This window comes from Bombus flavifrons, chromosome 2 (genome assembly GCF_040668555.2).
Source record: "Bombus flavifrons isolate JBK064 chromosome 2, iyBomFlav1_principal, whole genome shotgun sequence".
In the NCBI taxonomy this organism is placed as follows: Eukaryota; Metazoa; Arthropoda; class Insecta; order Hymenoptera; family Apidae; genus Bombus; species Bombus flavifrons.
In genome coordinates this window covers 15,222,017-15,234,145 of record NC_138443.1, presented here as the reverse complement: position 1 = coordinate 15,234,145, position 12,129 = coordinate 15,222,017, and the positions used below count along the sequence as shown (strand labels likewise).

The 12,129-nt window shown below is 37.7% G+C and overlaps 1 protein-coding gene across 1 annotated transcript; it reads right to left on the bottom strand.

Moving 5' to 3' along the window:
* Positions 1-9,621: 9,621 nt before the first annotated feature.
* Positions 9,622-11,871, bottom strand: Def1 (defensin 1). The gene is made up of 3 exons (XM_069131302.1): positions 11,705-11,871; positions 10,892-11,072; positions 9,622-9,921 (listed from the first exon to the last, which is right to left on the bottom strand). Exons 1-3 carry the CDS (start codon positions 11,772-11,774, stop codon positions 9,882-9,884), a joined length of 291 nt encoding a protein of 96 aa, XP_068987403.1. The 5' UTR covers positions 11,775-11,871; the 3' UTR covers positions 9,622-9,881.
* Positions 11,872-12,129: the final 258 nt, after the last annotated feature.

Genomic DNA, 12,129 nt, shown 5'->3' with positions numbered 1-12,129 from the left:
TGGAATAAAACGATTCGAGAGAGACGTGTTTCGAGCAAATAGACGATACACTGGAATGTAAATATAAAAATTTCGTTGCTATATTTAGCTTGGACTACAAACAAAGGAAAATATTAGGTTGTCCGATAAGTTTCTTTCCTTTCGTAAGGTGATAATAGATGAACAACGAGTTCTGTTTTATATTATTTTATTGAATTAGGTGTGGTCCATTTCGTTCTATTCCCATTATTACGATCGTGCATAATTCAATAAACTAGTATGAAACAAAAAACATTGTGCGTCTATTATTTCCTCATAAAACGAAAGAAACATTTCGGACAACCTGATATTTTGACAAACATGCGGCAAAAGAGAAAATTGCTTGCAGATGGATGAGTAAGACGATATGCTACGCAACATCATCAAGGGCGGCGGTTGTAATCGATGGCGCAACAATCGTAAAGAGTTAGCACGTCGCATGCCTCGTGGAAACGTAATTGTTGGCACCGATCAGTTTGCCAATTTGTCTAATTATCTGTTTAACTTCCTAGCGGGCAATTTAACCTACCCTCGAGGGATTTAATTAACTTGGACGAGCGCAGTTTGTCCTCGCAAACGGAACACATTCGTCTGCGATACGTTTGAAACGCGTAATGCGTATAGATCGGACGACAATAAATCCGATTCTTATCGTAGAAGTTGGCGAGTCGAACGGGGAAGTAACGAAGAAGATTTTACTCGGAGAAAACGTAAGTTTCGACAATTTCTCCGTTTCTTGGTGGCGATTCAAAGTGTACAATTACGCAAGTGCTTCGCGTTCCAAAGAACGTACATGCGGGAAATTTAAGACGAAGTTTAAGAGGCTCGAGTCTATTTTTTCTACGTTTCGTCTATCTTTCTAATCTTTAGAAATACGCAAGAAAGAAGCGAGAATTCAGAACACAACTGTGCCAATAAAATCTAAGCAAATTTACAGTTCTACACGTTCTCGTTCCGCGAGCTGACTGACAAAATAATTCATTTCGCAAAGCCGCAAACTCTTCGTTTCTATATAAAAGCCATTCGATCTTACCAAAAACGAATGCGAATATTAAACTTGCCATTAAGTTTTCTTACGAACAACCAGTACTTTCCAATATTCTTCGGCAATTACAAAAGCTATTAGTATTCTCTCGTTAACACGCTCAATGCGAAAGACGCGAACGAACGCGTGATTGGAATTTCCTATTTTCTTTCGGACGATGCCTGGATAAGTACGTTGCTAAAGGAAAATCCATGCAACCCGTGCCGCATTGAACGCGTTGATTAATCCACGATCGATCGATATTCTCTAATTAATAACTGTAAAATTACCGATTGCGAGGATAAGAAAGGAAAAATAGGTGATAGAACCGAAACAAAGGGCAATCCTCTTGAAACACAGGTCCCAACAGACTTTGAATCAGCGCACCATTACTATCGATTTATAACTTCTAGCGTGAAAGCACGAGCTGTTGGCGATAATGAAAGGGAGCAACCGCGTCTGGTCGACCAAATCCCGCGTATTTCCACGGCCACGTTATTTCTGCGAGTCGCGAATTAGCAATTTACCTCGGTCGAGTACTCCTGGCAAGCCGATCGTCCTCTCCTCTTAGCCCAGGCTAAACGCAATTTGCTCGAACGGAGGCTAATGCAAGAGTTAGTAGACAGTCAGTGCTGTGGGTCACGACGTAATCCGATTTCCTGAGCGTTAATTCGCCTACCGACCAAACCGACCTGCGCTCCTGCGATCGCATTATTTCCAAGCCGGTCACTCGTTTCGGGGACACCAGCGTCAACCGCTTGCCTCTACACGATGTCTGCAACGTTTCGACGTGGTTACGGCTTTGGCTAATAAATAGATAAGATAATTCCCTCGAGTTTATTTCCAGAGTTTTATACGATCGTTTATTACTCGGTCGTATAAAACGACGTTTCTGACGTTTAAAGATATCTCGAGTTTGAAGAAAATACGATATGTCATTCTTGAAAATTTTGTATCATATACCTTCGTGAAACGCGAGTTACGAGACCTCTGTTCGCAAATCGTTTTTGTTCGTTAAAATAAGAGCGAGATTGAAATATAGAAGGTGGAAACTAGGAGAACGACTTTCGTGTAACGAGAAACCGATAAAGCGAAAATACAAGAAGCCTCGTGAAAGTATTCGAACACTTACTTAAATACCTTTTACGAATATTATTATTATTTATTACGTAATTCTAGTTGGTGTACAAGATATTTTACATGATACATTCCGTTCGTATCTTTTTGGCCTTGCACTTCTACCTCGTATGCCGCACGTACTTCTATTCTTTCGACGTCACTTGGACGATACTCGATGTCTACTCTTCTTGCCAACAACATCCTTCCACTTATATTTAAACATGTGTCTAAACCTACTTATTCGATCCTGTTAACCTAAACTACGCTAAACTACCCGCATCTACGAACTACCTGATTAGGCACTTCTCTTGTCCTTCCCTTGCTCTTTATCACCCTATCCAATTAGCACTTACGAACATATTATGCGTGTTACAGGAAACATCTTTGCACCGTTATACAACTCGACTATCGTGATTATATTAGTATAGTTTGGAACAAATCTGAAAGTATAGTAGACGCAGAAATTGCAAGATATTTGATACAAGCGTATACTTCATATAAACGTATTTTGACTGCCACGCTGAAATCACATGTTTCGTTCAGGACGCCACGGCAGTATTTTTATTATTCAAAGTATATAACGACAAAATAATAATAAATTGATGATGTAAGACAACGTTCTTCTACAATGGATCGTTTGTCTTGACCACCGTGGCGCCTTGGTAACAGTTAAAAGCGACACATTATAACAAGGCTTCGTTTAGTTCAACAAACCATTCGCATTTGTTATTTCGTCGTAAGCAAAACGTGCAGAATATATTGTTGAAACGTGTAGAAGATATTAGTAAACGGTATTTGCTCATTCCATATACAGGGTGGTTGGTAACTGGTGGTACAAGCGGAAAGGGGGTGATTCTACGCGAAAAAAGAAGTCGAAAATATAGAATAACAATTTTTCGTTTGACGCTTTGTTTTCGAGAAAATCGACTTTGAATTTGCGCTCGGTACGCGTGCACTTTATCACGTCTCGTTATAACGGATCTCACTGTAGATCGTTGTCTCGATGGATATTATCGCAGTTTAAGTTTGTTTTTTCCGTAACGGAAAATTAGGTATCTGTAATGATCAGCTGCGGCTGATGCGTTACCACCACACGCACCTAACGAAAGTATCATGTCCGTATATTCCCGATTGCTGCATGTAGACATGATAGTAGACTAATAGGTACTGATAGTGGATAGCGATAAAAGTCGGATAGTAAGTTAATAGGTAGGAAAACACTTCGGTCACATTGGAAGTGTTTATCAAGATAACGTCAATCGAGACAACGATCTACAGTGAGATCCGTTATAACGAGACGTGATAAAATGCACGCGTACCGAGCGAAAATTCAAAATCGATTTTCTCGAAAACAAAGCCTCAAACGAAAAATTGTTATTCTATATTTTCGACTTCTTTTTTCGCGTAGAATCACCCCCTTTCCGCTTGTACCACCAGTTACCAACCACCCTGTATAATAGTAAGGTATGTGCACGTTTCTAACTTCAATTATATGATTATACAGCAGCATTTACGATTATTTTCTAAGCTGTGTTTATAATAATATTCGTAAATTACTCCTCACACATGACACGCATGAAATCTCAAAATGTTTCATACAACGCGTACGATATAGACGTTAAAGTTCCGTATATAGCGTGCAGTTGAAATACTTTGGCGAGACAGTGTGTATGTTTGGAAAATGATTGCGCAGCAAAAGTTAGAGAATAATGCAAATCGCGAACCGCTGTTTCGTAATCGATGATTGCGTTCCGTTAACAACGCGTGATTTGCTGATTTTCGGCCGTAAAAGCGAGCGTATCGCCGTGCGATTGCCCCTTCGAAATCGAATACCGTAATCACGCGTTCGCAACCAAATTTAATCCTTTCAGCTATGCGTCACCTGTTTGAACACGCGCTCGTGACATGTATTATATCATGACATGATAAATTTTTATTTCGAAAAAATTTGAGCATATAAAATTGTAAAAAGGATCGAAATTGCTAAGTTTCGACATCGTCGAGGTAATCGATTTCTATAACCGAAAATATGAATTTCTTGTTCTACCGATCTCCAGATGCGCCTCTTCTACACTGGTTGCGAGCGATAGAATTGCCTGCGATCAGGAGATTCAACTTACAGGTAGAAACACACGTGAGTGGAGACATCTCTTCGTGAGCGGTCGAAGATCCTGGCTACGTGACCAGCACACGCACACGCGATGAAAACGAATGAATTTCCGGCGAACGACCGTGGCTGCTAGAAATTGCAACGCGTTATAAATTGAATGCGAAATTTCATCGGAGATTTGTTGTTGCCGTGGCACGCAATTTCACTTCGCAGCTGCGTTTTTTTCTCGTCGTGTATTTAATAACGCACGTGTGTGCTCCGAAAAAAAAAAAAAAAAAAAGAAAAAACGGGGCGAAAAATGGCGTGAATTAGATCGTATGTAGTTGTTTATCGAACGAATTTACAAAAATTGAACTTGTCCCGGTAGGCGCGTCAACAACGTTGCTCTTCCGCAAAGGGAAACAAAAAGGGGAAAAAATAGACGAAGAAATTTATCGCATGACGTAAAGCCGCGTTTTCGGTATTATTAATAAAACTGACGATTAATCATTTCATACATTCTCGAAATAACAGAAAAACTCTAATGTTTCTTAATCTTTTGATAAGAATTCATATTTATATAATACGTGATATCGACTCGAATAAACTCATGCAATATGTATACATCTATCAGATTTAGATGGAAATAAAAAAGGTCATAGACCGCTTTACGATAGTAATTTACGTTTATTATTTCGAGAATTAAAAAATATTTGATTTTTATCGTGGTCGTTTAATTCCTAATTTCCATCGTTAGAAAAGATTCCTAAATTATGAGGCAACGTACGCGGAAGTTTGCGAATCGCACGATGTGTTTCGTATTGTTCCATTTACTTTCTGGTAATACGAAGCGTTCGCGCGTACGTTAAACAATCCAATTTTTCGAATTCATACATGACGTTATTAAAAAATAAAGCTTTTTCCTTTTAAATAGAATTCCACGTATATGCGCATACACACAGAATTACGAAATATCGTTGCGAATAATCGGGAAAACTTTTTGTTGCTTTTTACAAGGAGTACCTGCACCGTTTCGTTTGTTATGAAATTTCATTTTGCTACATGCATGGAGGAAACGTATACGTGTAAGAAGTAAAAATATAGACGTGGATGGCGTTTACTTCAATTCACTGACTAAATCAACGATACATAAAAATAACGTGGCCGAATGCTGTGAAACTCGCCAAGCATAACGCACAGAAAAGAAGAGAATTATCGGAAAAATCGTTTCTATTCGACCTCATTAGCGGCGAGGGTCAATGCGACCAGTCTCTCCTCCACCACCAAAACGCTTCATACAAACGATCTCTGGCTGCCATTTGCAACGATTACAATTTTGTTGATTCGCTCTTCGTTGCAATGTCGTCGATGCAAATTCGATGGCTTGATCTTCGTTAAACTTAGTGTTAACGACGATCGATCGAGAAGTCACAGAGAAACGATTAACGGCAAAAATCTTCTTAAACGAGGAGAAAAAAGGAAAAGAGGATGGCGAACGTCACGATCGTCCGCGAACGATTTAACGCGGAAAACGAACGTTATCCACGGGAGGAAAGTTCGGTCCGGTGTACGCGGTTTTTCGCGATTCATCGCGGCTATCCGGCTATCCGAATTCCAGCTGAAGAGGCCGAAATGCCCGGCGCGGAATACCGGAGGAAATAATTTTCAACGGAACACAGGACGGGCCCCGGCGAACGAACAAAGATGAAAAGCCAGTCACGAATATGACTGACATCGAGCTATATCCTGGCGATCCACACGAGCCACGAGAAGTGGCAAAAAAAGGATAGGGAGGAAAAAAAGAGCCGGAGCCTGGCCTGGACCGATGTGGAAGAATAGAGGAGAACGTTGAACGAAGACAGCTCTATAGGAATTGAAAAGAAATAGACGGATACACGGATGAAAAGAGGAAGAGAGAGGAGGAAAAAAGGAGAAAAAGAGAGAAGAAGGTGCTTTGGAGAGCAGAGTCCAATTTTTAATGAAAGCGTGGAAAGAACCATAAGTGCATATAGTGGCCGCATTTGTCCGCTTCTGAAGGGCTCTTCATGCAGAAGAGTCCTGCAGGACTATCGTGGTCGTGGCGAGTCCGATCCGGTTATACCCTGGCTGTATATCAGGGAAAAGGTGGGAAGGGGGGAGGAGGAGGAGGATGAGAAAAAGATTCCAATAATTGCTGGTCGAAAAATATCGACAGTAAACTCTCTCGACCTTTTAATTGCACACCGAAGCACAAGGCATATTGGTTTTCCAGTCGTGTTTTCTCCTTTCGTGCTCTTTTACCGATCCAAATTTCTCTCTCTCTCTCTCTCTCTCTCTCTCTCTCTCTCTCTCTTACTTTCGTTCTCGTTTATACGTTCGTCTCTCTTTCGTTCGTTCGCGGTCTTTCACTCTTCCTCTCTCGGACTAAACCTTTTCTACGCAAAAAGATAGTACGCGCCGAGTTTTCTCCGAGGTCATTCATACGTCGGATGCTCGATCCTTCCGAGGGAAAAATTTATTTCTTTTTTCTTTTTATCACGAATGGAGGAGATATTTTTTGATAAGAGGAAGGGAGAGATTTAGTTGATTTTAATTTTGACGGAGGTTTGGATTTATGGTGATTATTATACGAGGAAACTTGGCAATGGTACTCGCTATAGTATTTTTATATTGATTCGAATATCGGATTTTATTAATAGAGACGAAATACGTCTGGATAAAGGGCCATTTTCAAATATTAGCTTCGGGTAAAGAGAATTTCTCGATGATTAAAATAAGTCAATTTATTGGAAGATTCGTTCGAGTCAATATAAGATTCGGCTTCAATCGTCTCGATTAATTATTCTTCTTTCCTCTCTGCAATTTTCTGACGAGAAATCTTATATTTTGATCCCCATTCTCTATATTTCTCCAACCTTTGTCGAAGATAATTCGGTTAGACGATCGAATTAAATTAAATTCGTTTCAAAAGCGTTTAAAAATATGAATCTTTGCCATTTCATAAATTTCCTCGATCATTTCGCGTTTATACTGTGTAATGTATCAGATAAGCGAAAACGTTCTGACGTTTCTTCTACGAGAACAATGTTGCGCAGATACAGAGAATCGCAATTTTATTTATCAGAATAGTGACATTAATAATTATTAATTTCGATTAATAATTCTTTTTCACATTATCGATATCTTTCTTTTCTTTTATAAAAGAACTTTCATAGAAGAATTTTCTTGGCCGTCTCGTGAAACGAAATAGCGATAAGCTACAAGTCTAAAATTTGAGATAGAAATCAAGTTATTTGTTTGAGGGACCAAAAAAGCTATGTTGCTCTTTTCATAAAAGAAAAGCAAGATGCGTAGAATGAAAAGAGAACATTCATCGAACTAAGAGTAATTATTTTGGTAAATAAAATGATGTTCCTGTATATCTCTGCGTCGTTCCTTTTCTTCGTGGGAGGAGCAACAGACGTACGAACGAAAAGGCGAAAACTGAAAATCGATTTCTAATTTGTTACTCGGTGAAAACAAAAATCTTTAATAAATCGATTTGTTGTTTCGGTATTGCAACCGATGAATTTATACGCACGTTTTGTTTATGCATAATCGCAAAAATAATTCACGCATGACCCTCGTATATATCGAAAGGCAATATTTTGCAGTAACAACATAAACGCTCATTCTTTATGGGTATTTAATGCGTAGGTATTTTGCGCATGGTAATTTGTTCCGTGATTGTTAGGTCAACGAGCACGTATGCTTTATCTCGATGCGGTTAAGAATGGTGTGACTGATTAATCGCTATACGTAGTTATTTATTAAGCTCGAAATAATTGCAGTGGATACGGATTATTATTACCAAACGATGTACGATCGTAGGATAATTGTCAAGGAAATTTGTACGTGCGTATTTTTTTTTTATTTATTAAAATTTACAATCAATTTTAGCATTGAGAATTTTCAGTAATTTTTTCTGGCGTGGCGCAGTGACATGGCTAATTATTTATAATAAGTTAATACTTATTATAGATAAGTATAGCGCGTATTTTTTAACGAAAAATATCGCGAGTGAAGTTCTACGATTAAACAAAGGAACTTCGAGGGAATTTTGTTAAAATTTCGTTGTACTTCGAATAGTCAAATATTACGGACGGAATAATATTAATATGCGCGTCAATCGTACACATCAATGATACAACATCAACAGATACAGTCATTAATATTCGATAAGCGATTGTGATTATTAATATAGCGAAGAATGAAAATTATTATCGCTTACGAAACCGATTTTCCCAGAATTTCGCGTTACTTTAAAATTACAATACAATAGCAAATTATAATTATTAAATGTAATTTCGGGGAAGTTAACATGCTAATTTGAAATTAATGTTTACGATTTATACACCTAATATTCGTTAAATTCTAATGAAGTATTTCGCTCAATTAAATTTTAAATAATTAACTTTTACAAGATTGATCTTTGACTAAATGAACGATACAAATTTTACTGAAAATCTACTTTTTTAATCTTTTAAAAAATATCACTACGATCTCCGTTATAGTCCTTAAACGAACTATGCTCGGTCTTTTTTTCTTTTTTCGTTATTCTTATTTAACATCAACATGGTGTACGTACAAGTAAAGGAAATAAGACGAAGGATAATGTTACGAGAGAAACTAAAACCAGCCTAATCCTAATAATCGAATTAAATCTGAACGATATTAATAAGAAGGGAGCGAGTATCGCGCAACGTAGCTTATCAACGGGAGCAAACAGAAAATTCACGAGAATTAAAATGAAATAGATAATGGGTTCGTTATGAAGCACTACAAACATTGATCTTCCTTTGCACCGCGTTTCTTATTAAATTGAAAGCGGCTACGCTGTGGATTAGGTCTCTGAAATGCAGACACACGAAAATGAAATTAAAATTGAAATTATCGACCAAAGCGATTACGAGTTCGGAATATAATGCAAGTAAATGTACATTCTTCCTTTCTTTCGCGTTATCGTAGTATCGTGGACGAAAAGCCTAAAAGATATCGATTAATTATAACACATTATTGTGATTAGATCACGTTAAACAACCATCGTTTCCTATTTAACCAACATCTGTTTAACCCATTTGTTGTAAATAAAGTAATTGTAGTAAAGATCTAACATTATCATATATCCGAGAAATAATTATCGAAGTGAATTTCTTCATTCGGAAACGAATAAACAAATATCTATAAATAATCGAATCGATCTATCGCCTATCTTCCTTGGAATTGTACTTTTTATAGAAACTTATTCTACATAGAGTTGAGAATTTTCGTGTATCAAGTTTCACGGTTAGCCTAATAAGTTTTATTTATAGTTATTAATTGTTGATAAAATACGAAGGATGGAAACATCATCGTTTTGTCTTCTTTTGAAACTTTATTTATTCTGTATAATAGCTTGTCAAAAAGACTCAGCTGTATTATCAAATAAAGTGGCTTTTAACAACCTAAGCTCCACGGAATTTTTAGTAAGGAAAGATTCACTATAACTATAATAAAATAAGCGTAGTTTTTTAAATATTTGGTAATTTCTTGACATTAGTCGCGTCTTCTTCGCGTATCCTTCGTTGCATGGAAAATTCGTCGGAGCTTGGTGTAGGATTGGTAGAATTGGATTTAACCGAAACGTTTGTCCCAGAGATCCTTGAAGTTGGTCCTGAAACGAGAAAAACCACATGAACTTCCGTTTTCTGCTCTAAGAATGTTCTTTTACTGAATTCTTTTTCGTTTACTGAACATTTGAAATATCTATGACACGTCCAGGTGACACGAAAGTTAGCTACCTCCAACAATACTTCAAAATCAAGACACGAGATTATCTTTGGATATTTGATTACGCACAGCAATAATAATTAGCTTCCTGACTCTCTAAATTTTGCTTTCGCTTCGTTTTAATAATAAATCTTACGAATTTTCATCTAGCAGGAGCTTCATCTATGCTAACAGCCGTGAGCTATCGATAATCAACGTGACACGAGGTCCAACACGACGAACAATAGAAACTTTCCAAGCGAATTAAAACACGAATTTTCCCCTGAAACATCTGAGGTACTATAAAAAACAGAAGTTACATTTCGTATCACGAAAATTTTCAATGGGCATAGAATTTATTAAAAAATTATCGAATCTACGCTATAGTACTGAAAACCTAGTCGTCGTTCAAATTCAACTCGTTCGAAATTTTAATAAACTGAAACTTGGCTATATTTAATAATCGTTTAATCTGCGAAAATTTTCCAACTATATCAAATTTACTTAAACAGTGGACATCGAATTTACTAAAATATCAGTGGGTCTACCATCTAATACTTGGCCATCGCTTAACTTAAGAACAAATTGACGAAATCGATGCGACTGTTAATAGAAAAAATTACACTTGACACGCGAGAATCCTCGATCGATAGCAGATTCGCTAAAGTATTACTGGATTCGCTAGAACGTTTAAGATTTGATCGTCGCTGAGATTCCAGAAATCTCGTGACTTCAAACTTGAGTCTTAATACGAAATCACGTGTAACATACGAGAGTTTTCGATCAACAGACGTCGAATAGTCGCAGGAAAACATTCAAAATTGATCGTTTAAGTTCAAACAACTTGGGCAAGTGAAATTAAAGGAATCACGTACTTGCGACAAAGGCAGACTCCGTTCTCGCAGCGACCTCCAGCTTTGCCCATGCTGAGACAGTTGGCAGCGCAAGCACTATGTTCAGCGACTCCTTTGATGGAGAGAAGGTCACAGGTCACTCTTCTTTGTCTGTCAGCACGTTCCTCGATATCAGCGTGTTCCAGGAGCTCGTATTCCTCCTCTGAAATTTAAATACCGTCTTTAAGCCTTCTGTCTGCTGCGTACAATAGATGAAACACGGTAATTGGCAAAGGAATCGAGAATTAACGCTCGGATATTTCTCAATAGAAAGACGAAGATGGTGGAGCATTAAAACAGCAGCTGTCTTTAACAATGAACAACGAACACGAATAACAAACAACGTTTTGTCTTTCTGAGTTTACTGGTAATTATTCTGCTAATTACCCTTATTATACCCGGTAATTATTTCTTGAATATCTGATAATGATCGAGAAGGATGGAGGGTCCATACAGCTCTGGTAAATATATAGCTAGCGAGCGTATCTTTTGACCGGATAGTTGAACTTGTTGGATGATTTTCATGTATCTTGTAAACGTAAAAGACGCAAGGTTTCTTGAGAGTTATTTGTATCGAATTCGTATCGAGTCAGCTAATATTTAAAAATTGTTAAACGAGAAAATTGAGAACATTAAGAGATTAATATCAAAAGATATTAAAGGATCGAAAAATATGGACGTTAAAATATTAATGTTAACGAATAGAACGAACTTTTATTTCCGAGGAATGTTGAGAGATTTTCGTCAAACGGTTGAACATTCGTGACAATTTAATTAGATAGAAGGTTCACTCACCCACGGGTGCTGCCATGATGGCGGCTACAGCCACAAAGAGAAGAGCGACAAGAAAATAGACCTTCACCATTTTGGCTAAAGTTTTTATGAAAATTCGACGGTAGACTGTGTCCAAGTTGCTGAAGAATAGACCGAGAAGTGTCTGATGATTGAACGTTAGCTGGCGCGGTTTATATACAACTCCGTGTCCATTGAACCATGTGTATACAAGTGTATACTCAATGAAGTGTAGTATATAAGGCAATCTCTTCATCAGCATACGGGTAAGTCCCTGAAACCTGGAATGAACTCTTGCTGTGTGGTCGCGTCAGACGGAAAAAGGTTATCTCTTTTGTAATTGCTAATTGCTCTACTTCGATAAATATATCTGTGTTTCTAATGTTGCGGAATTAAAGATCAATAGTTACAACCGTACAAATTGTGCA